Genomic DNA, 25,637 nt, shown 5'->3' with positions numbered 1-25,637 from the left:
TCACTGATTAAATACTTACATCTTTGTTTCTCTATTGCAGCGAACACAGCTGTACCAAGGTTAGATATAAAAGGTCTAATCTTTAGTTTTTATTCTTCAGCAGTTGGGAGGTGTGACTGTGGTCATGACGATCAAGACTAAAATGAGACAAAGAGTACAACTCTCGGCACCTTGCGCAAAACATCTTTTCTCTGATCAAGTCTTTATAAGAAAACTACAACTTGCCTGAAGCTTTCCTTTTTATTTATTTTATATTGTAATTCAACAATTGATATTTCTGCACATACAACATCTATGGCATGTCTGTTTGTTCTTGAAGAAGAATTCTTTGTGTGTTGCTTTTTGTGATGTTTTGCCCATTTGTTTCACCTATTTAATGTGGAGTTGTCCCTCCATTAATAGGCAGACTCAAACTAGTGTTTTTGAGTTAGAAATCCACTGCCTTGATGTGAGAAATAGAATTGTTAGGCTGAGCTTTATTTGAAATTTCACTTAGATCAGGTCTTGACAGTCACGCTGATTCAAAAACTTGAACTACTGAAGTCTCAACGCTCATAACACAAAATGTCCTGTGGTTACAGACACAGAAGGTTCTTGGTAAAGCATACCAATCCTCTCTCTCTTACATGCACAAATGCATGCACACAATTTCTGTCTTAGTGGTGTGTTTAGTCCCAGATACAGATATGACAGAAAAGGAGAATACCTTACAAACGCTGATAAGGACTGTCATATCATTCTTTTGAAAAAGCCTTACTATTTGCTATCAGATACGTCAAACTAAACACATCAGTAAAACAAAGAGTACTTTTGTAGAATACACATTTACACCCAGTATCCTCTCAGCTAGGAGGCATAGGCTGAATAATAAATTCAAGACTTGAGTTGTTGAAATCAATAGAGATTTGTTTGAGCGGTCTTTGCCTTTACCTTGGCAGCGCTCTTCAGCTGATACATGGAGGGGTCATCAGCTGGCTTGCCGGCGGCACATTTGGTGGCACCAATGAGTTCAGCAAGAGCCTTGGCCACATCCCGCACCGCGTTTATCAGAACCACCTGAGGAGATAGAGCTGGTATCAATACGGCACAATGGTCAGAGTATAGGTTTAACACCCCGGGGAGAGGATTTAACACTGCAGCCCTTATCACTCACACCTAGTCATGGTACTTCAGACTTAGTGGAGGGCAGAGATAGAGGCATACACACAGGGGAAAGTGGAGACACAATGTGTATCAGATGTAACTGCAATTACACAGATGAACACTGGATGTACAGAAAGATAAAAGACATTCATTCTAGATAACTAATATGACAGAATATTATAAAGATAATGGATTGCAAAGGTGGTTAAAGCTCTGTGCAGCTGGATAAAAGATTGTTAGAAAAATAAAGGCATACAACTGACTACATATGAAGGTATACAACTGACTACATATAGCTGAAACATCTGTCGTTGTATTAGACATTCTTGATTGTAAATGTTATATAGAATTTCGTCACCTGTGTCTCTGGGTCGTCAGAGCCCATGCTGGTCGCTCCCAGTTTAACCACCTCAGTAAGCTGGGTGATGGTCTTGGCTGAGGACTGGGCAGCCTGGGCCAGTTTCTCCTGGCTGGACGCAGCTCCAGCAACCAGCAGCTTGGTGTCCTCAACCAGCGCCTTGGCTGTCTTCAAGATGCTCTCCCTGAGGGACGGGACACATTCTGTCACAATCTGCTGCACAGTCACACTCAAGTACCGGGAATATGAAAGAAAGCTGTTGTTTTTCTAGTAGAACGTGTGTTTAGTAAGGACAATTTTCAATTTACATTCATTATGGGAAATGCATCTGAATATTCAGCTTTATTGGCAAACTCAACTTTTCCTGAGTGAGTCATCAAAAGAAAAATGGAGCCCTGGTGTTGCAGTGTAAAAACCTATGAACTGAAATCTTAGTAACTTAACTCATAGTATACAAAATAGGCTCTTACTCTATTGCTCATGTTTAACATTATCACGTGTTTCGTTTTTTTGTTGTTAAGAGGTTTTCATTTTACATTATCTCTCTGTTTTGCTGGTGGCGAAGCCATTGTACCTGTGGTCAGCAAAAGACTCTTCATTCTCAGGGTTCAGTGTTCCAGCTGAGGCGAACATGATGGTGGTGTCCAGGTCAGCGATAATGCCAGAAACAGCGCTGGCTGCTGTGATACAGGCCTGGGTGCCTTTGTTTCCTGCCTGCAGTGCTGAGAGTACCAAGGACACCTGGAACGTGCACAGCATAGGTGTAAAAACAGCTTTAAATAACCCCAGTTTCTGTATGCATTGCATATGTTTAATGATTAAACATCCTCTTTAAATGACGTTGGTCGAATCTTTATAAACCAGGTATTTGAGGTTGCAAATGTTTAGAGTAAAAGATGTGGACGAGATGGATTAAAAGAGGACACTGGAAGTAAGAAAAGAGAGCTGGATTAAATGTGAATCAAATCAGAGTCTGCTGCACAATCAAATTAAGCCAATGAGCCTGACTCTGCAAATCACACATCTTTCCTGAAGACTCATAAACAAATGTAAAACCCTGAGAGGTATGTTTGAACGAGGCACAAGCTCCACGTGTCAGCAAACGTGACACCACAGATTTTTCAAGTTTGATAGGAGGCCTGAATCAAATCATTGACTCATAGTGGAGAGAAATTCTAATGTGTGAGCAGCATGGCTATACTGCTGCCAGGGTCACAGCAGGGAGACATAGGTAATATTATTAACTGCACAGTGTGAGGATGTGAGAGCATGCTCTCATGACCTGCATGACTAGTACAATAATACAGTAAATCACCAGTTCTACTACCTAAAATAACATATATTAAACCTATATGCTTCTGACTCTATACTAGTTCAATATTAAGGCTAAAGCTAAACCATAAAAAATAATAAATAACAAATAATAATTCAAAGGATATCTCTCAGCTACAGTATAGTAAAAAATTATTCACATCTGAACTGCTTCTTCTTAAAACTTGCACACACTTACATGACTTTATTTAAATAGGTATATATACACAGCAACTGTGCTGAGCGATGTGGGGAATATATTTTCATAAAAATGCTAATGCTGAGTTGATGCTGTTTTCAAACTTCTAACAGCAGAGATGGAAAATAACGGCAAAAACAGACTTCCCTTCAAGAGTCAAGATGTATATAAAAATAAAGAATTCCTTCTGCAAAAGTTAAAGGTGCTGTATCAGTTTCCGTCCTCATGGCTTACCTTCTCTGTGACTGCACGGGCACACTCAATAAGTTCCCTTTTGGAGAAGCTGTCAGTGGGACTGAGCTGTAGGGCTCCAGCCTTCTGGACCAGGTAGATACAGCCATGGCCAAGCTCTTGCACCCGTGTCCTTATCTGGAAACCAACCTGAAAGCATAACCAGGCATGGACTTACACCGCATCTTCTCATTTGCGTCACTGTAGTACACAATTACAATCTCTTATCCAGCGGGGTGGATGAAAAATGATTTTAAGCTCAGAGAGGGAATGCTGATGGTGGCACACTACACCTTTAATTTCCAGACTGAGATTCATGGGTGGGTGGTACTTCATTATAAGCATCACTATAGGCTTTTAGACTCATAGAGGCACAATGTCACTATGGTAACCAGCAGGGTTTCCAGCAGCCTGTTATATACAAGATATTGATAAGAGCTATGTGCTTATTCGTGCAATGTTTCCACATATTGCTGGATTACATAGAACAGAGTGTGTGTGTCAACAGCGATGGATGCTGAAAGGGTATATTTCTGTTTGATCTCACACTGTCCGAAGCAGCCTTAAAGAAAGGGTGTCATATGAAAGAACACCAAACATCTGCTCTGATCAGAGCGTGAGTGAATACATCCAAAAGCATTTTGGGTGTAAAATGCAGACCTAAGCTGATATTTCAGTCTGACATCTCAGGGGCACAATTGCAAAGAGATATACGGCGTTATGTGTTTAAGGGTACCTTCGGGATTTTTCACCCTGGACCTTATTTTCCCATGTTTTTGTGTCTATGTGACTAATTGGGACAACATGTTTAGAAACTGATCCAGTATTGAGCGAGCGTGCTGCAGTTGGCAGCAGCAAAACAGGGCTGCATTGTAATCCTTGTGGGCAATTACGCCCCGTCAAAGAGTAAAGCCACCGGACTCCACTGATAAAAACAGCATGTTTTCAAGGGTTAAAAACACCAAAGTCACACAATAACTCAAACAAACTGATCCAGTCAGCGGTAGACCAGAGAGTTAAATTTACTATTTTTGTGATGAGTCTGGTGGCTTTGACAACAGCGATATAGCGACTGTTTCTCATTAAACAAAAAGATCTTACTTTTATCTAATCCTTTTTCTAAAAAAGGTCTATCTCTGTAGGGATCCCTTCCATAAGACAGATACACACAGCGCACTCATTCAATACTGGACCAATTTCAAAAAATGTCGTCCCAATTAGTCACATATAAACAAAAACATAGGAAAATAGGTTGAAGGTTGAAAAATATCAAAGTTACCCTTTACATTTTTCATAAGAGTATGTAATTTTGCCCACACACTCCATAGGACAGAGGGCATGGCTTCTCACCTCTTCTGGCTCTGCAGTGGCAGCAGCCAGGCGTCCTTGGTGTGCTAGCTGTCCATAGTCCACTGTCACCTGAGAGGCAAGGCCACCGAGCTCCTCAGGGCAAGTTACAGATTTAGTCATCTGGTGAAAGAGAGCACATACATTGTCAGCAGAGGCACATTAATGTTTCTTTAGCTGTACTGGCAAATATTGCCATTGTAGATTGGAAATGTAATGGAAAACACACAGAGTCAGACATTATTGCACTCACCATCTCCTGTGCAGTGATAGCGATGGCCTTGGAGAACTTCACCATTGTGGTCTGGTAGTCCACAAAGGAGCCCTCAGGTTCTGGAGGTGTTCCTTCATCCAACTGTGAGGACCAAACCTTTAGTATTTATTTATTTTAGAGCTTACATGGCTATCCTATGTGTTTTTACACTAGGAACTTCACAATTACGTGAGAATTTTGATTTAGTTTGGTTTTGCTTACTGCTCAACTAAAAAGTGCCCAGCTCAGTAAATATATGCGTTACATATCTTTGATAACCAAATTTAAGGAATTTTTATCAAAAATATGTTTATGTTATGTGCTATATTTTTGAACTCTGAAGTACAGATGTCGGCATTAAAATCTAGTATCAGTCAGGCTATAGAAAAAAACATTTAAAGTTTAGTACATTGATGGATGTCACTAATTAACAGACAGCCTCAACACTTTGTAGCCTTCTTCTAGAAGGTACATTATTGTAGGGGGTCCAAACTTAGTGTGATTCATTTAAGAGGCCACTACAAAGATAAATTGGGGTGTGCTGGGAATACCAATATTGGATGCACACCATTTAGCAACCCAAGTCCTTTTATAGTACAACTTCTTAATTGATATATAATTTCTTAACAATTAAAAAGCCATTAGTGTGAATATAACCCATTTTATGTATGTATTGTTGTAAAGTGTTCCACTTTATATTTGCTAATGGTGTTTTAATGATGGTTACCATGCTATGTTCAAGCTGAGGGTGAAATAAAAACCCAAGGAAGAACATTTTAAATAAAGGATAAGATCTGAGCCAAGCGTATATGTCTGAGTATGCGCAGAACATCGTCAATTATTAACTGCGCTGTCAACACAGTGACATGTCCCCCAGCAGGATGAGTGACAGCTAACATCACCAGTGGGCTGCGGACTTAAAACTTGTCAACGAGTGGACTAATGAGAGTCACTGACAAGGACACATTCTCAGCACACCCACTGTGGGATTACTCTTATTTGGACAGCTCATGTTGCCTTCAGACAATTAAGATAGGGAATAAGTGTCAACATAAAATCTGTTTAAACCACCTGAGCAGACTTCTCATGAGATGATATCACACATACCGTGCATGCATTCTCTATCAAAACACACACAAACACACCTTACTTACCCTTCCCATGGCCTCAGCGATGGACTCCACCATGCCCCCCACCATGCCACCTTCACTGGCCGCCTCATTCAAAGTCACCATGATGTCGTCCACAGCCTCCTTCATCAGCTGGGCTGCTTCAGAAATGGCATCGTGGGTGTGGGACGCCTGTGGACACAGTCGAGCTGATTAATGTTTCTATGACACTGTCTTGGTCTAGCCAGAAAGATATTTATCAGCTTGACAACAGCTCCAGAGTGTCCCTACAGCTGCTAGGTACTCAGTGTCTCACTAGAGGACACGTCACCAGGCTGTAAGGGCTTGAACCACCCTATTTTCTAATAATTCAAACTACAACTTCAAAATCAAAATAACAGTGCACATACTATACAGTAAATGAAATGAAATAATGAAAAAAAAACCAGAAAAATGTTAATTATTCAAATGTAAGCAGGAGTAGACAGGTAGACAGGCAGTCCTATGAGACAACAGAAGTTCCTCAGTAGCTTATTTTATTATTTTGTGACTGAGTTTGAGCAACGGCAGAACCATCAGAGAATGGGATTAGAAGTTTTTAAATTTTCAAAACATTTTCACTAAAATCTTCAATTCCAACACTAATAGAGCCATAAAATCTACTAAGAACTCCTGTCACTTTGTTCTGTCTGAGTTTGATGACTTAAAGTTGAGAGAAGAACATATAATAGCGAGTTACAGAAGCTGAGGCCATTTTTAGGACATTTTTAATGCTCAGCAGGGAGGAATGGTATGATCATCTTAAAAAGATCTACCATGGGAAAATATGCCTGCATTACTGTATTGACAAGCTGAAATTTTGCTTACTATCACAGGTCACCGTTGTTCATGTCAGGCACACACTGTAGCTATATGCCCTATATGCCTAACTGCCTAGTACCTTTGGGTTTCCCCCGCCTTCCTTGGCAGCATAGAGCATCTGTAGGGCAGACTCAGACAGGGTCTTGGTCTGGTCTAGGATGGTCATCTGCTGCTGGTGGTCGTGCAGCTTAGAGGCCAGGCCCACCGATGCCACAATGAGTGGATCGAAGTAACTGGCCAGCTGGGTTACCTGGGAGAATGAGTTTAAGAGAGCTGTCTGAGGAAGGATTCGTAAGATAGAAAACAGACTTTTCTTTCTAAATCCAGAGGGGATGAAGGGATATATGGCCAGACCAGCACCTTGTGTCCTAGTTGGGCAGCCTCGCCTCGGGCCGCTGTGGAGACGGGATCAATCAGATGCCCTATCTCCTGCACAGAGGATGTTAGCTGCTCCTGTAGTGCCTGGTGAGTTACAACGGCACAGAATTACGGTTCAAGTCACACAATATAGACTACAGATCCCATTAAGTTCATTCTCTTGGACAAGATGAAGCTGATGGGTTACTTGTACTCACTTCCATGGAGATATCATCTCTGCAGGGCAAGGTCTGCCCAACGGCAGCGAGGGAAGCTTGCTCAATGTCCCGGATACACTTATTGATGTTATCAATGGAGTAATCACACTCCCTCTGTCCTGGTGCCTTGTCCCTGTCATCAGAAACATTGAAAAATGCATACATAAAAACATTTGCACATTACTGTGCAAATAACAAGTACATCAATTAAAAAAGTCCACATTTAATCTAAAGAAATAGTTTGAGAAATGCTTTTTTCTCTCTTTTCTAACAACAGTGAGATGAGAAAATTGAAACCCTTGTCATATCTATATGTTAAATATGAAGGTGCAGCCAGCTGCCGATTATCTTAGCTTAGCATAAAGAGAGGAAGCAATTAGAAACAGCTTGATTTTTAAAAAGGGGAAATCGTAAATTTGGTCGTGTTGTGATTTTACAGGCGGTTTTGTGCAGGACTATTTTTTGGCCCGCAACAGTGACTTCCTGGCGTCTTGTCTTCACCATGATGGACCCTCCAGTCTTTATGCTGAGACTAGCTAATCAGCTGCTGGCTTTAGCTTCATATTTAGGATACAGAGATCAGGGAGGTCTCAATCTTTTAATTTAACTCTTGACAAGAGAGTGAATAAACATATTTCCCAGAATGACGATGTATTCCTTTAAAGCATAACGATAGGCAGGTTATAACCAAATGCAGTCTCTTCTGGGGCTTAGCTGCTCTAATAACTAATTAATATGATTGGAGGATGATGATGAAGATATAAGTGGGAGGGGCCCTAGCTTTGATAAAAATGTGTGGCAGATCCACTGTGGCTCATCATCTCATCACTGCTCTATCTTGTTCACTAATCTATTACAAGGCAGCGGGAATCTCAGCAGATATAAACTAATGTAGCAATTTATTGCTTAGCTGAACAGACATCACAGAATAAGCCCTCTGGTTTCAGAAACTTTTTTTGCCCCACCAACTGTGAGCAAACCATTATAAACTTTGATTCAGGATAATCCTGCAGAGACAGATGTGGCAGTAAGTGGGATTAATACAAACCTGATGGAGGTGATGAGGCTCTTGATGGAGTCAGAAACTGTTCTGGAGTGGCCAGCTAGTATCGACCAGGTGGGAGGATCTTTGGGGTTGAGGACCAGCGAGCGGGCTGTTTCTAAAAGGTAAGTGGAGCTATCGAGCATGGAGCGGGCTGATCGCACAATAGGCTCCTGGGAGGCCGAGCCCTGTGGAAATGAAAAAGTGAGTGCAGGTAAAACACCAGCCCAGGTAACAGCAAAGCGCTAGCCACATTGGTATGGACACAGTTGTTAATATTCCTTGACTACCTTAGAGAGATCAAAGGTGCAATCAAAAGGAGGGATGAGATTAGAAGGGCAGCTTTACACAGATGCAGGAAGAAACACCTTCAGTCTTTATGATCCGAGCCAAAGCCTCCCTCGACAATTAGATTAACAAGCTGAAGATTAGAGCAGCTGTGTTGAGAAAGAGTGCCGTTAAACACTGCCCTCCAAAAGATTACAGCCATAAAGCTTTTAGAGAACTGTGAGAGAAATGTTCTGCTCAGATTGAAAAATAAAAATCCATCTCTCTCCTTCAGTCTTTTCTTGACATTAAAAGAAAAGGGAAAATTGGACCTCACTCTCAATCCAATTCCCGCCTCATGTTCGCTGTACAAACCTTTCTGTGTTGGCTCACATAAAAGTGCCTGTTTCAAGAGGATTGAGTGCAGAAGTCACAAACTTATTCATTAAATTTCTCTGAAGAGTAGCTTCAAGATCCTCTGCAGGGTGAGTGGGAAAAAAATGACAAATTGGATGTTTCTGAGAGCAGAGAACATGATAACAGATTGCCATTCATTTTCATTCCGTTAAATCATGAGAAACTGTGGGAAAAAATTAATGAAAAATGTTCAAAAGGGGGCATTACAAACAAGCATCAAAATTGATGAATACCTCGTTGCTGATCTGAGCTGGGATGCTCGCAAACTCAGGGTTGTTGGCAAAAGTAGACAGGTTTTCTACAGCCTCAAGAAGTGGGGTTGTAGCAACACGGCACCTGTTTCTATTTTCTTCTGAAAAATCCCCATCTAAGGCCTGAAACAAGACGCCAACGCCATATGAGTATTTGGATTTTTGCTAGTAACTTAATTATACACACACATTCACAGCTTCTCACATGATGGAAGAATTTTGTAACAAATTTACACTCAACGTTTTGATCAGATGGGGAGTTGACCTTGATGGTTTTGACAAGGTTGGCTGTGGTGTTAGCCACCTCTTTGGCTGACTGGACAAACTGCCTCCTAGCCACAGGGTTGGAGGTTTTAGAGGAAGCCAGGCGGCAGGCGTTACAGAGAGCTGAAGTGTGCTTGGCTACAATTGTTGCTGCAGACAACACCTGACAAACAGAGAAACAACAACAAATAGGAAGCAGTGTGGTATAAAACGAGGAATTGCGGTAAGGTGTGTAGAGTAAATGATTTGCGACATTCAGGTCGATTTTAAGGTTTTCAAACTTAATGAGCCATATAATTCAAGTCACAAGAGATCTATATACACTGCTGTCCCAAGTGCAATCCACATATGCCAGGGAATGGTCCACAAGCCCCACACTTCTTACCTGTGAGGGACTACTGGCTGGGTCCACTAAGTTCTGACAAGCCATCTGTATAGCCTGGTGGGCCCGTGCAAACTGGATAGGATCAACGAGCCCCTCGTGGCCTGACTGACTATTGGGATCAGACACACCTACAAGATAAGAGGCCTACAGGGCAGAAAACAAAGAGTTAAATTAATGCATCCGTTTGCCACTAGACAGGTTCTTTATTGTCCTAAAAGGTCCCATTTGTTGTCACAGACAAGTAAACATCCCCCACATGCAGTCCACGTTCTCTGACATACATACATGAATACATGAACTGAACAGATACATACATGAATTCATACTGTATACATGTTACATTTCAGGGGAGTAGATAAGCAGAGGGAACAAAAAATCTGTCAGAGTGCCCTTTTCCAGAAAAGGAAACTGAATGTTGCATGGAGGTGAGCATGTTATTTTAGAGCTTAAGGGGTAGGAGTCTGTAAAACCTCCAATGAAACCTGGCTCAACCCGCCTCACTGTCATGGTTTCCAATGGAAAATGTCCTGCTAGGGTGTAAATGCCATTATTTCCACCATGTCAAGATGTTTGAATTTCTTTTCATGTATTGTTTAGAGGGCTGTGTCAACCGTGTAAAGGCTTAAATTGTTTTTTTCCCTGATTGAAATGTAATGCGATTAATTCTAAGCATATATTAAAAACTATGGCAGAAAAGTGAGATGAGAGCAGAAGCATGGTAACTCATGGTAAGTGAGTAAGTACCATGCTGTGATCTCACCTGTCCTGCAGCCTCTGTCAGCCCACACAGAGCCTTGGACGCCACACCCACGCTCTCCCCAAAGGCTACCACATCACCGGTCTTACAGTGCTGAGAAATGCCTGCCATTGACTCTCCTAGGACCTGAGGCAATGTGGAAAAGGACAAAATGAGTGTACAAATGAGATCTTCAGCTGCCTGCCATGCAAAATATCTCTCTCTGACAGTTAAAGTGTATAGTCCAAGCAATTATTTTGAAAGCCTGTACCTTTGAATTCTCCATGACACTCTCGATGCAGTCAAAGTAGGAGAGTTCACTGACAGGCTCATTGGGATTATCTAGGAGCCCTCTGACAGCCTGTACACAAACAGAGATGATAATTGAAACCACAATGGACACACCACTGAACATTCCTGCTATGATTTTACACTTTTATCAGCCACTTCATTTAGATTTGAAAAAGGAAACAGTAAAAATTTAAATCAAGCTGATGAGAATATAATTCCCTGCTAATCAAGCCTTAATCAATATACACAGCCTTATTGTCATTTTCAGTTACTTGCGTAGTAAGTACATGAATTTAGGCTTCAGTATGCAAAATGCTGTTGTTCAGCCATTGTCACTACTTTCACTAATCACTGAATTAAATGTCCATTGACAATGAAAGGCTCTATGGGAGTAACCAAATGCAAAATAAATGGAAGGCAAGGGTGAACAAATGCAACTAGTTCCCCTGATGAAAAACATACAGGCATGTAAAGGCAATAGAAAACAGGTCTGTGTGTGGTACAGTGTATGTGAGGACGGCTACCTCCAACTCCCTCAAGGCGTTGTCACACTCCTTTTGTCCTGCTGCTTGCTGGGTACAGAGTGTGATCAGCTGGTTAATACTCTCTGTCACTGCCCTGAAACACACAGGCAGCCACACAGGCGTTTTAGCTCTCACATGTGTTCTCTGCATGCACGCACAGCCTGGCTTCACTCACACTCACTCGCACATGCTTTTAGCTCCCCTGTTCAAGCATGGCACTGCTGGCCTCTCACTGCGATAGGCTAACACAGCGCACAGGAGTACAGAGATTGTCTTGAGTTTGTGTTCAGCCTTGCTGAGCACAGACAGGCTCTAGCCCAGGCTTCTATCTCCTAATTAGACAGAGAGAAGTCAGTCAGCCCCAAAGCCCTGCGGGACCAGCTGCCTGTCTTCTCACTAGGGGGAGGCTACATCTAGCAAAGCCGAACAGTCACAGCTTAAGAGTGGCATACAGATGCAGACGGGAGACGTTTTGCGACATTTACCGTTAAACTTCAGTTAAAAGCCTAGACGACTGTCGTTTCTAATGTGGCTGCATGTTTTGTCAAATAAACACAGGTCTCAATTAGAAGCCTGGTCTGGTTTTTATAGAAGTTCTTTGGCTATATGAAACCTCTTAAAGCCAACCGCATCACCTGCATGAGCTAATTCTAAGCTGCTTAGATTGTGCATACCAAATTAAAATGTTTAAACATTTGTCATTATGGACATGATACACATTGTTAGATCAGTTAGATTCTTCACAATTCAATCGTTTATTTATTTTATTGAAATAATGAGCACAAAAGTAATATTTATTCAAATTTACCGGCATTGTAAAGGAATTAAAGGCATGTCCCATATAGATGCCTGTCCCAAATATAGGCAGGGTGTCTTCAGTGATTTAAGCAAATATTAATAATAACAATAACTTGCAACAGGCTTGAATATGGACCACGATTCATATGTAGAACCAATTGGTTCAGTTTACTAGCAAATGCTGTATGATTTGCATTAGAAACAAATGAAGAGACTATCTGCATCTTATCGCACCTTGCTGCCACAGCCAGAAGATTCTTAGCATTGGCTGCACCTGGATCCACAGACAGAGACTTGGCAGCTAGCAGCAGCTTACTGGACGCCATTGAGATGTTCTTCAGATTACCTATGACTTGGATCTGGTCATCCTGGCTCTGCAGAGGCAAGTACAAAGACAAACACAGATGATTGTTAGAGCTGTATTAAATATAGTTACAAAAACACAAAGTACTTACTATATGCAGCATTGTATTTAATGTGTCCCTACCACCTATATTCACGTTCCTCACTAAGCAAGCCTCTTTGAGCCTGATTTAAGCTCGGGTGTCATGCTACATCAACTCCAATCCCAGACAATCTTTTCAAATTAATGAGCAAAATAACCAGAAAAAGAACATCACAAGATCTCATTACATCGGACTGTGTTGGAGCTCTTGGGGACAATCATTTTCCTAAGTGAATTGGATGAAAAGGTCTAATTAACAAATGACTTAAATAGCTAAGGTAATAAAGTGACACAAAAATATGAGCTTGAACATTAAGCATTACACTTTTACATTCATCCATCAAAGGTTTGAACGCTCTTCTCCATGTGTGGCAGTGGCTTACCACTGAACTGTTTCAAACCTACTTGGGTGTGTCCTGCCATTTCAATGCCAGCATCCAGGAACTCATCAAAGTCCTGGCTGAATTTCCCTGAGGCCGCAGCCAGCTGGCTGCTGGTTCCACGAGAGGAGTGGACGACCTCGCCTGCAGAGTGGTTGAGTTCAGCTGCTGTGTGGTTCAGATCAGTCTGGGCCTCCTGGAATGTCTTACTGCAGAGAGGGAGCTTCAAAGACAAGACACACATCAATTAGGGCATACTGCAGGATATCAAAAAATCAAGTCAAATGAAATTAACCCATTCAGTTATGGGGTGATTTTAGAATCTATGTGTTCAGTACAGATGTTTTTGTTTAAATACAAATACACTAAATGTAATCCCTGAGGAAAAACCTGGGCAGGACTCACAATGTCCACCAGCAGCTTCTTGCTGGCCTCCCCGATGCTCCTGAGGGCCATATCAACATCCTTCTGGCCTGGCAGGCAATTCACACAATTATTCAGGGAGTGTGACACTGCTTTGGCCACCTGAAACACAGCACAACGCTCTGTCAATGGACTGCCATTAGTCATTCTAACAATGCACCACACAACACAAAGTCCCAGAGCAAAGCTATAAGGGGAAAAACATCTCAAATGCAAATTGGGCTCACAGCGGTGCACAGTAATCCGTGTCACTAATTTATGCTGCTGTCACAGATATATGCCAAACAATATGTTTATCCCCTGAAGGGCTGCAGGAGAATGAACAGTTTTACTCTGGCACTCCTGAGAGAGGAATACTAGGCGAGAGGCAGAGCAGAGAGAAAATAGCAACGCTTAGAGGGGATGATTGTTATGGAAAGAAGAAATGTTTACAAATCAGTAGAGGACGGAGAGAGAGATGGGCCTGAGAGGAACAATGTGATCGCTACATGAATGTCACTGCTTCTGGGGTATATATAACTGGGAGCTATGCTACCTGTGCCAGTCTCTGCTGACTCTCAGCATCTCCTGGATGAACCAGGGCCTGATGGGCTTCATGGATCAGCATGGCAGAGCCCTCCATGACAAACTGGGCTGAGTCCAGCATTGCAGCTGCAGCCTGAGGCTCCTTGGTGCTGGCTGCCACTCCTCTGGCTGCTTGAGCCAGTGTCCTTAGAGCCTGCGCTGTTTCTCTGGCAGCCACACCTGCAGTCACCCACACATTGAAGTGACAATAAATACTTTTGATCATAGGGACAATGATAGAGAGAATATTGCGAAGCAAACCAAATAATACCAGTAAATACAACAAGGTGAGATACAGACTGACCATTTCATGTGCATCACAGACATTTACTGTAGTAACTATAGATGTTACATGGGTGTAAGATTCTACAGAAATAGAGGAAATATAATGTTCAAATTCTTGTGTTATGTAGTGAGAGTAAGTATTTTTCTGTGTAAATTGAAACTGACATTTTATTTAACAGTAATTTCAGTCTCATTAGTTTTACTTTGCCATAGGCCCATTTAAGCAGTACAAACTGAGAGGTATGTGTATTTCCTGTCTTTGCTAAAATTGTAATAGCATTGTGCAAATCAGCTGGCAGGGGCTAGCCGTATCACACTGAGAACAAACTGTGATACTGAAATGCCCTCATTGTTTAAATAAATTAGCTAATGTAATAAATATGGCCCCGCATGGGAGGTGCCCTTAAATTATTATACATAGAGCCGAGAAGAAAAGCAGCAAATTGCATCAAATTGCATTAACCAGCCAAGTGGAGCCATTTGCTGATGGAATGTTAAATCTAGTGAAAATAAGATTAATGAGTAGCGAGCAGCACCCTGGGCCACCGCATGAAGTGCTGCCTGGGAGCATTCATCGTTAAAACTGCTATTTTCTATCTGTCTTCATCTCTACTCCTCTGAGATCCTGAAATGAGCCAGAATTGACAGCAAAACAGCCAAGCCATGCTGGATTCAAAGGGTGCAGTTTAAGGAAATAGTGATGAGACAAATAAAGGAGTCATTATTTCCTCTGCCTGCTTTATCCTCACAATGAATTTAGTTTAAATGAACAACTTACTTTTCAATAAAAATTATAGTCAGCAATCCATATATATTATTATTTATTACGCCTATCCACTCTATCCGTGTAACTACTTTAAACAGAAGGAATTTATTTAACTAAACACATACTTGAGCTTCTGAGACCTGCTCTCTATGTAGAATACACTTCTCTTACCTGTATAATGTTCATTGCCCTGTGCAGCACATGTCAGCAACTGGGCCATGGATGAGCCCACAGTCTTAGATGTGCTTCCTAAATCCTGCGCACATTTCTCTAGCTGTGTGATTGACAAAACACACAAATTTGATTCATAGCTGTGGTCGCCTCATCATGTTATGTACAGTTGGATATCTACAGTATAATGTTTCAACTGAACTTCAGAGAACATGTTGCTTTGCACTGACCGTTTCCCCAGGAAGAGGTTTGAGTTGGGCATCAATGACAGACATCTTGGCATCCTGAAGTTCACTCTTGAGCGTCTGTACAGTTTTGAGGGCTGAATCGATCTCCAGAGGACCACAGGCTTCATGGGCCTTCAAACACCGCACACACACACACACGCACGCACGCACGCGTGCGCACACACACACACACACACACACACACACACACACACACACACACACACACACACACACACACACACACACACATAAATGTTACTCACATGCAACCCTGCCTATAGTATATGCTGTGCTTGCCATTTCTAAGTGAACTCTGCTTACATAAGTGTAGCCTTTCAACAAACAACATTTCACACAAGGTAACAACAAATTTCCAGCTTCAAGAGATAAATCCTGCTATCTCTAACGGTGTTATGTATAGATACCTTCTGGGTGGCAGTCCTTAGCTCGGCCAGGCAGGTAGCCAAGTTTTTGGCACACTGGCCCAGTTGCATAGCAGCAGCCTGATCAGCCACTGTCGGAACTGCTGACTTTGCAGATGTCACCATCTTACTTCCCGGCTGAGAGATGCAACAACAACAAATTCATAAGCACTGAAGGAGCGTTTTTTTTGTGTGTGTGTCTGATGACAGAGAGTTATTCATGGTGGAAGGTCTAACCTGTAAGAAGGTCTGGCTGGCCATGATGAGGGCAAGCTGGGCACCAAGCTCCTCAGGCTGGGCCTGACTGCTCCTCATCCCCTGCACCAGCTGAGGAATAGTATCTGCTACTGCCTGCGTTTAAACATACCTTTAATGTACGCTTCATATGCACACCATCATAATTGAAAGAGAAAAGTGTTGCCAAGACTACAAATGTATAAGATATATGATTTTGTTTTTCAGTACATTATTTGACATATTTTTTTTAATACACCAGTAAGAAGAGTACATGAGAAAGTGTACATGATTATACCTTGCAGCTGTGCACTAGCTGTTGGTGTGAGACCGTATTTTTGTTGGAAGCAGCAGCATTTTGGGCAGCTGCGATGGTCTGTGTAGCAGCCGCCGCTGCCTGCTTAGCAGCTATCTGTTCAGGAGATACAAATGAAAATCGTTTAGGCTAAAGTAAAAGAGTGGACCCCTCTTAGTTTGTTCTAATCAAACTAAGAGGGGCCACAAACCAAATGTTTCATAAGAGGGAAATGGCTGGGATGGCACTGCTCAATCTTTATTTCATGAGGTGATCAGCATTGCTTTACCCTTGCTTCCAAAACTATGACACTAAAAATATACTGCTTAGCTCACATTAACTCATAGACACAAGACTAGCTTTGAAGTGATGTCAAGATTGAAAACAGAGGGAGAAGACATTCCTTGTTAAGTGCATGAGGAGGCGAGGACGAGAAGAGAAAGCCGGAATACATGTTATCATTATACTGGGAGAAAAAAAATACTGTATTATAAATAATAATGATAACAATCTGCACCGCAACTAAATGACAATGAGTCAGTAGACAACAGGTAAGATTAGGTCTTAAGGGGCCTAAATGTGACTGTGATAACTGTTATATGCACACTTGAAGATTCATGACACTTCTTCATTGGCTCACACATTTTCTTGATAGAGTTGACCATTAGAACCATTAGTGTGACCATCTGATGCAAGGAGGCAGACTGAGATATATGTCTGATAGCAAGCTGATCCCAGCTCAGGGTAATGCATAGTTTATGTCCTGGGAAATTGAACATTGGGCGCTCTGGAGCAGAGAGGGGCTAGTCATTAGGGACAAACTGATACCAAGGGCTAAACATGGATCTTTACACTCAGATAGTTAATTCACAACACAAATGGGATTTATAGCTCACTGCTTCGGGAAACGAGAAATAACACAGACTAAATGGCCCTATTTGCACAACTGACTGCTGTGGCATTTAATTATTTGCATTTTGGCATGTCTAAACCATAGACTATTTTTCTATGTTTATTCTACAGGGATGACAAAAGGTTGGAAAGAGATGTTTGGGAGAAACAAGGAGAAGAGTTGTGTTTTGATCAAGGTCAAACAACACATAGATGAGAACATTTTGACTCCTATGACTCACCTCCAGCCTGTTGACCAGTTTTTTCTTAATTGCGTTCTGAGCTGCAGCATTAGTGGCTACACGTAGCCCCTCAGCTGCCTCTCTGAGTCTCTGCTGCTGGTCCTCATTCTCTGGGTAGGCAGCCGCCCCCTGAAAGCCACAACACACAAACATACACCGTCACATGCCAATGACACATACATACAGTTTATAACAATAGCTATTAGACCTCAGCAACGACAGTTTAACAACTCTGGTTATACACATTGTAAAATAGATGCAAAGAGGCATTTAGCTCTGTCTGCTTTCTGTCTGTTTCCAAGGAAACCGTCAGTGCCAGATTCCCACTTCCTCTTTGGTAATGGCAGTGATGTGGTGATTAATGTGTCATAGATCAGAAACATCTAATATGCCATAAGCAGTGTTTCACTTGCCTGTGTATTTCACACATGATAATATCCTGCGCGACAGTGCCGGGGCTTATTATGAGACACTGATGCTGCATGCTTTTATTTCGGATTTGAGGTGATGATGGTAGCCAGTGCATGCAGCAAAGCCAAAATGCGTATTCTATCAAATGAAAGCAGTGCAGTTCAGCTCATCTTTTACCACTGCAATCAACATGACATTAGACATGAAAAAACATCATGGCAGCGCAGATAGAAAAAGAGATAAACTGAATAAAATTAAACAAAATTGTCAGTTGTGGATCTGAACTGATTGTTTGTAATGGGTTAAACTAATGAGAAATGTATCTTAAGAATTAATTTGGAATAAAGGACTAATTAAACTACAGGAAAAAATATGTAATAATGACAGCAAGAAATTATCTCAGATTGTTAAAGTTGAAGTATTTTAGTAAATTATCTGTTACACTCTTACCTTAGCAGCCTCCACCATCCGAGCTGTGGCATCAGCCAGGAGTTTGGCTGCAGCCAGCAGTTTCTTGGAGTTGTCAACATCAACTTCTGCCTCTGCATCCGATCTCATGGCATTAACCAAGTCAGAGGTGGCTTGGGCTAACACCCTGGCCTGACGCACCATCTCACCTGTTCACACATACAGATGTAAAGTATGTAAGTACATAAAGACAGATGACCCACACAAACTTCAGGATTATTAACTAGGATTGCAGCTCAAAGACAAGCCCATTTTACAGCAGAAATTCAGTGTGTGCTGCAAAGCTGCTTTGACATCTCAGTCCATTTACATTTGTTTCTTGTTTTTCAACAAGGACTATCTGTTTGTTGGGCAGACTGATGAAGATTTGTATCCATTTCGACAGCCAGACATTTTTGAAAGTGTTGGTTACGTTTCAGAGTTCAGCAACACTCTTTGTCAATGAATGAAGCTCAGCGTAAGTTCAACTGGGAAGTCTATCTCCATGCTTCATTCATTCACAACTCCCCCTCTCTCATTTACTCTATCTCTTCCTGCCTCTCAATCAGCTAACGACAGGCGTTCACTCTTTAGCTCACCAATCAGATTTTCGCCATGATCTCCACCAGCCAATCATGCAGCCACCTTCAAACTTTGAATCTGTTCTCTTTCTGCTGCTTTCAGTACAAAACAGCTGCGTTTCTCCTCCACCCCATTCACCTCCTGCTCATCACATCCCGGCCCAGTTCAAGCTGAGCAGAAGTCCTCTACTCATCACATCCAGATCTCAAGCTTTTCTTCATCCATTTATCACCGCCACCAGTGCCTAGACCCCATCGGGGGCTTTTCAATACCAATATGATTTCATCTCTCCCTTTAAAGTTCCAGTGTGTAATATTTAGTAGGATCTATTGACAGAAATGGAATATAATATCCATAACGTGTTTTCAGTGGTGTATAAAAACCCTACATAATGGACCGTTATGTTTTTATTACCTTAGAATGAGTCATTTCTATCTACATACACCGCGGGTCCCCTTACATGGACTTCGCCATGCTGCGCCACCAAGTTTCTACAGTAGCCCAAATGGCCCACACGTATTATTTAGCACAAGAGCTGACAGAGTTTATTGGCCGCTGTAGCTTCTCCTCCTGGCTGCGAATGATGGTGCATTCATGTGGTGTCGGGAAAAATCTGAATCTTTTTTTCCTCCTGAAATCTTTACTGCAAAAAGAGAAATAATGTGTATCTGGAACATAAAGAAGTATTTTATTTGTGCAAAATCACGTATTGCATTGTCATTTGTAATATGGTTATAATGGTTAGGTTGCTGTCCATGTAGATTGAATTAGATGTTTGCATGTTGTTTATATGCTCTGCCAATGCTAATCCAACACATCTTTTTAGCAGCGTCCATGTCCACATTCTGACTTCAGAGCATATGAACACACACTGAATTCGTAAGAACTTCACAAGTCAGGAAATGGGACCATCCGGGAAGCATGTGAATGCACTGTGAGCCACTGGTTGAAGTTCACAACCCTCACCAATAGATGCCACTAAAAGTTACACACTGAACCTTTACTACCATTTCATCACGATGGGGTCTAACTGCCAAAGACTTTTCACATTTCTCAAATTCTTTGTACAAATTTAAATAAATTATTATCGTTCACCCAATCTGAGTCTCTCCTTATTTAAGTATATTCATGTGTCCCCTCATACAAGCTTATATTTTAACTGCCAATATCACCTCATTAGTACTGACTGATTCATTTGTAGTGGTGGGAGAAGTACTCAGATTATTTACTTGAGTAAAGGTAAAACTGTAAAAGTAGCCAAATGTAAGAATTAATAGCCAAATGTACTTTAGTATTAAAAGTAAAAGTACTCATTATACTGAATAACTAATTTATGTCTGTTATATGTGTTATGTATACTACAGCGTTATTATCACTGATGCATTAACATGTGAGCAGCAGTTTTGTTGTGGTATGTCCAGGTGTTTTCAATACTTTATTAAGTGTTGGGTAATTTAATCTGCAAAACCTCTGAAATTATAAAGACATTTCTGTCTTTAACTGATTCCTAGAAACTTTAAATGATTTTTAAAAAATCTAGAAATTTTCTGTATGATCTCAACATATCAACATGTCCCGACACTAGAATTATAACTAATTTGATTTCAGATTTTGGAATTAGTTGAAATATTCCAAATAGATCTTTTTCACTTTTTTATAAGAAAATACACTTAAATTCCAGATTAAAATAATATGAAAAATGATCTGCAGAATAGGTAAAGTAAACAGTATCTACAACGTGCAGTGGAGTAAAAAGTAAGAGAAAATGGAAATATTCAAGTACAAGTATACAAGCATAAAACTGGTACTTGTACTTGAGTAAGTATAGTAAGTATTGTGAAATATTCTATTTTCTGGATGTTCAGTTGAGACTTTAGAGTTAAAGCAGTCCTGTTTGGCTGTATTAGGCCATTGTGGGCGATGTTGTAAACCAGCAGCGATATTAAAGCTATAATTACTTCAGAAGAAATTACACAGTTGACAAATTCATATCATGTCATTCTATAGCATGGTTGATTCAGTGGTTAGCACTGTTGCCTCACAGCAAGAAGCTCCTGGGTTAGATTCCTGGTTGGGGCAGGGCCTTTCTGTGTGGAATTTGCATGTGCTGCCCGTGTTTGCATTGGTTTCCTCTGTTGGGTTAAATCTCCTTCCACTCCACTACACTTTAGAGAGAACCTCCCTTGACCGAGGCACTGGCTTAGAAGTGGAGTTTGTCCCCAGGCACTGCACAGTGGCTGCCCACTGCTCCTAATACTTGATGGGTTAGATGCAGAGAAAAGATTTCACTATGCATTTTCATTTTATAATCACATATGTTACAGACATTTTTGTGAGAACAGAACGCTGAGTTGAGTCACATCATTGTTTTCACCTTCATGAACTTTCATAGCTGAAGGTTTCTAGTGAGTCATCTTCTCTCACACAAGTAAAAGTCTTATATGTATATATGTAACATCTCCCCACACACCTGCTATAAAAAACTGTGTTTCCCAAACACCCACCTCCAGCTTGAAATAACTCACCCAGAGAAGTCTGTGAAAGACAAGACCATCGAGGTGCTTTACAACCTACACACAATGGCTTTGGGAATCAACCGGCACACAATCTGTAGAATGAACTTCAGTCACTGAACGCTGATCTATTGCTACAGATTTTCTTTTTTTCCCCTTGTTGAAGAAGTAGAAGGTAAAAAAGTTTGTTCTGTCCAAAAATGCCCAGGTCATATGTTTCCATTTAAGTTTCAAAGCCTCCCTGATGTTGATTGAGACCAGATTGGAATTCTGTAGTGGTTTTGGATGACATGTTTCCTACAACCCCTTGAGAATTGGCCAGGTTTAGAAATTCAGCGTCATGGCTCGAACCATAACAAATAGCCTGAGCTTTGAAAATGTTTCAACAGGATTTTTTTTTTGATCACTTAACATGGACACAAATATGGGCAATTTCTTGAGGCACTCTTAGGCAGTCAAAACACATCAGAGCAAGTCAAGTAAAAGCAGGTATTCATTAAGGATGTTGTTTTTTTTATGGTTTAGTCCTTGTTGTGAGTAAACATTTAGATAAACTGAAGAGACACCAAACAACTTTAATTGAAAGCATTTTCAACTGGACTTCACCCACAACGTTCTCTGGCCTTGAGGACTTCTTTTTGTACTCACCGGCATCACCCATGGAAGTGAAAATGTTTTCTGTCACGTTCATGATTGTGTCTGTGGCCTGGTCGTAACGTCCGATGGGCTCTCCGCAGCTGGCGTAGTGGCGGACATGCTGCAGCAGGTCGCTGAGGGCCTGGCTCACCACACCAGCTGCTGCCCCGACTTGCTTCAGCAGCTCGCCGTCGTCGCTGCCCGAGCGGCAAGCCTTGACGCAGGTTTCCACAGAGCGGTCCACCAGCTTCCCGGCTTCGACAAGCTGTTCCTGACACACTGGGGAGCTGATGGTTGGGCTCACCACCTGCACCACACACAGGCGTTGGCCGAAACTCAGACGGATTACAAGAGTTGAAGACTATTATGTTATTATGAAGTTAGACAGACTGTATGTATAATACTATTATCTAGCCAAGTACAATAATTCAGGCCTTTGACAAGAAAAATTAAATTAGTTCAAATTCACTTATTTCACTGAATATATGACACAAAGACCTGTTTTTAAATTTAAAGTTTAATGTTGCACATTTCCATAGTAACAGTAACAGTAAATAAGCTACAATGGCCAGTGTCACACAGTTTGGCTGGAGGATTTCCTGTCCTTTACCTACTTGGCTTCTGAGATGAACAAGTTTAGATCGGTACCTTGGTGCAAGCTACCAGCTGTGACGTGGACAGGGCACACTGAGTGGCAGCTGCGATCACCCGGTTCTGCAATATGGTGTCCTCGGCCACCTGGGCCACGTTCTTGGCCTTCAGGACTAACATAGCAGCTGCATTGGCCACTGCTTTGGCCAGATTCATCAGGGTGTCCTGCAACATATTAATCAGTGTCCTTCACTGAAACACAGCACAGCTGCACACATGTGACTGAAGGGATCAGGAAAGTAAATGTTTTTAACTCATGTTGTTGAGTTGATATAGTGTGAATACTGGACATCTATTGCACAAAGAATAAAAGAAGTATAACAGTAAAAATGCATCAAGTAAGAGGTAGAGAGTGAATTATGAATTTTAAGAGGTGAATAACAAATTCTTTATGTTATTAAGTATAGCAATTAAAAAATATAATAAAAAACTACATTGATTTATGGAGCAGAACAGTATTGGCTTGTAAGTCCGTGTCCAAGAATATAGATCATATATGAACTTCTTTTCCAGGGATTAGGCTAACCTAAAACATTTGTACGTGGCAGGTAAATGAGGCAGCTACTGAAGGCTACAGAAAAGCTTGTGTTAATGGTTGAGTGAGTTGTAATTTTACTAAAAGCTCTCCTTCTAAAACTGTGCCATTAAATCCACAAAGTAACAGTCTAATAATAAAGCCTGACATGATTCCTTAAGTGTGTATTGACATTTTCAAGGGGGGGGGGGGCTGAGAATATGTGTGTGTCTTCCTGTTTGGCCGGCAGTGTCATAGAAACAGTGAGTGGGCAGCGTCCAACCTGGAACTTCTCATCAGTCTCGCCCTCCCCCATGTGACGGAGCAGGTCCCCGCTGGCCTGTCCAATGCTTCCTGCCGCAGTCAGTACCGTCTGTCTGGGCTGTAGGAGGATGACATCACCACATTCATTACACTTGCCTGGCCTGGACTTTTTGGATCAAAAATCATCCCAGAAAGAGTCTATCATCTTCACTGAGACGCTGATAACAAAGAAAAGCTTAACACTATATGTGGCTCTGTGGCTACCGGGATTACAGTGGAGGATGATGTCCGATACTACATAATCAGTGGGAGTCTCACCTCAGCGGCTGCAGGCTCAACAGACCTGAGCAGATCTGACACAGCTCCTGCCAGCATCCTTGCAGCACCCATGAGTTTGTGTCCGTTGCCCACCTCATCGTCCATTAATGCCGCTAGCAGCTTGACACCCTTGGACATTTCCGTGAGGTTGGAGGAGATGGTGGTGATGGCACAGCCCACCGCTGTGTAGTCAGTTTCTGTGGGCTCACCTGTGGAAGATCGCCATCATTACAAACTACACCTCTGCTGTGCATCTTAATTTGTTGTGCTGCTGCCACATCGATTTAGCTAATCCACGGGGCAGTTTGCTGTGTCATATGCTGTAACACACACATCAGTGTCAGTGTCATAATTAGAATCCATTTGAAATGGTTCCACAGAGATGAGCACATTGATGGAGCAAGTGGCTGTGAAGAAGAAAATCTTTGTATTAGATAGTGGAGGGAGTGTAAGTGCAACCAAACAGATGGCGGGGTAAGATTAAAACCCTGAAAAAGGCAAGCAGGAACTTGACTGGCTATGTGCCAAGCAACATGGGGAGCAGAGAGACACTGCCAGTACGTCAAGTTTCAAGACAACAAGTTCAAGATATATTTATTAGTAGAAATATTTATCGGGGGAATACACTTTTGTTTAAAAGCTCATTAGTGAGTGCTTAACACTGACTTGGAAAACATTTTTATTGATCCACACCTTGGGGTTACAGTAATGTAAAAATAAACAATATTTTTAATAAAAAAACAGGGCAATTCATAAACCAGAATTCTGGCGTGGAAATAAATGAAAACTGAAAATGATAGCATATTTAAACCTTTAGCTACTTAGTATTCCCCTGGGCACTCACCTGCTGTGAGATTGACCACAGATGCTGTTCCAGCTGTGATGGCATCAACCTGAGAGTGGATTTCATGTTTGGATTCATCCACTTTGTTCTGAACCCAAACCCTGGATGCCTTTGGGCGGAGGAGGAAAAGGAGAGCTATTGGCTTTCATCACAGTGGGTGATTTTCAGCTCATATAAACTTTCTCATGCAGGATTAAAGGACTAGGGCTGTGCAACACCTACAGCTTTGGAAACACTCAAGCATTAAATACAGCCGCCATATTTACAGACAGTTCTTTATCGTAATTATATTTGAGAAATATGATTGGACTTTGATGTGATGTGAATGCTTAATTCTATCTAATCTTGCTTGGCACAACCAGAGGCTGTAATAAAAAACTGTGTAGTAAGTGGACAGGAGTCTTACCAAGTCATGGCCTAGTGGAGGCAGATTATCTACATATCCCAGGTCAGCTTGAGCCTGTTGCACAGCCTGCATACTGCTGTTGATGGTCCCCATTAGGGCCTGCTGGGCCAGACTCTGGCAAAGAGACACACAGGGCTACTAACATCACAAATAAAGAGTACTAAATTGCGTGTGTATTCTAAAATATAGCAAGTGTAATTTTAGTACCTGTTATGGGTGATCAACTAAGAACTATTGTGTAGATGACAACAGGTGCAAACACAATGGAGGTGGCAGTATTTAAATGAGGGTTTTGCGTGTTTTAATGGTTTCTGCCATGGAGAGTCGGGAGGGAAAGCAGC

At 41.6% G+C, this 25,637-nt stretch overlaps 1 protein-coding gene across 6 annotated transcripts in view; it reads right to left on the bottom strand.

The window, feature by feature from the left end:
• tln2b (talin 2b) overlaps window positions 1-25,637 on the bottom strand; it is an 83,623-nt gene that overhangs the window by 10,759 nt on the left and 47,227 nt on the right. For 2 of the 6 annotated variants that reach the window (XM_038706818.1, XM_038706819.1), the window contains exons 14-47: window positions 25,297-25,410; window positions 24,891-24,999; window positions 24,047-24,255; window positions 23,748-23,846; window positions 22,948-23,115; window positions 22,312-22,606; window positions 18,572-18,738; window positions 17,711-17,839; window positions 16,581-16,694; window positions 16,286-16,399; window positions 16,052-16,186; window positions 15,627-15,755; window positions 15,397-15,499; window positions 14,146-14,354; window positions 13,593-13,712; window positions 13,213-13,410; window positions 12,597-12,736; window positions 11,565-11,658; window positions 11,021-11,110; window positions 10,774-10,896; window positions 10,014-10,157; window positions 9,606-9,791; window positions 9,347-9,487; window positions 8,436-8,617; window positions 7,388-7,520; window positions 7,173-7,274; window positions 6,892-7,062; window positions 5,988-6,143; window positions 4,843-4,944; window positions 4,593-4,712; window positions 3,246-3,392; window positions 2,076-2,242; window positions 1,502-1,685; window positions 931-1,056 (exon numbers count right to left, since the gene is read on the bottom strand). In XM_038706818.1, the coding sequence (XP_038562746.1) occupies window positions 931-1,056; window positions 1,502-1,685; window positions 2,076-2,242; window positions 3,246-3,392; window positions 4,593-4,712; window positions 4,843-4,944; window positions 5,988-6,143; window positions 6,892-7,062; window positions 7,173-7,274; window positions 7,388-7,520; window positions 8,436-8,617; window positions 9,347-9,487; window positions 9,606-9,791; window positions 10,014-10,157; window positions 10,774-10,896; window positions 11,021-11,110; window positions 11,565-11,658; window positions 12,597-12,736; window positions 13,213-13,410; window positions 13,593-13,712; window positions 14,146-14,354; window positions 15,397-15,499; window positions 15,627-15,755; window positions 16,052-16,186; window positions 16,286-16,399; window positions 16,581-16,694; window positions 17,711-17,839; window positions 18,572-18,738; window positions 22,312-22,606; window positions 22,948-23,115; window positions 23,748-23,846; window positions 24,047-24,255; window positions 24,891-24,999; window positions 25,297-25,410 (4,920 nt within the window). The remainder of the gene's footprint in view (window positions 1-930; window positions 1,057-1,501; window positions 1,686-2,075; window positions 2,243-3,245; window positions 3,393-4,592; window positions 4,713-4,842; window positions 4,945-5,987; window positions 6,144-6,891; window positions 7,063-7,172; window positions 7,275-7,387; window positions 7,521-8,435; window positions 8,618-9,346; window positions 9,488-9,605; window positions 9,792-10,013; window positions 10,158-10,773; window positions 10,897-11,020; window positions 11,111-11,564; window positions 11,659-12,596; window positions 12,737-13,212; window positions 13,411-13,592; window positions 13,713-14,145; window positions 14,355-15,396; window positions 15,500-15,626; window positions 15,756-16,051; window positions 16,187-16,285; window positions 16,400-16,580; window positions 16,695-17,710; window positions 17,840-18,571; window positions 18,739-22,311; window positions 22,607-22,947; window positions 23,116-23,747; window positions 23,847-24,046; window positions 24,256-24,890; window positions 25,000-25,296; window positions 25,411-25,637) is intronic. The other 4 variants (XM_038706822.1, XM_038706823.1, XM_038706820.1 and 1 more) reach the window with 3 other exon arrangements.

This window comes from Micropterus salmoides, unplaced genomic scaffold (genome assembly GCF_014851395.1).
Source record: "Micropterus salmoides isolate LMB-PRFRI ecotype aquatic unplaced genomic scaffold, ASM1485139v1 Ms_hic_scaffold_8, whole genome shotgun sequence".
NCBI classification, from domain to species: Eukaryota; Metazoa; Chordata; class Actinopteri; order Centrarchiformes; family Centrarchidae; genus Micropterus; species Micropterus salmoides.
This window is presented reverse-complemented; position numbering and strand designations above follow the sequence as displayed.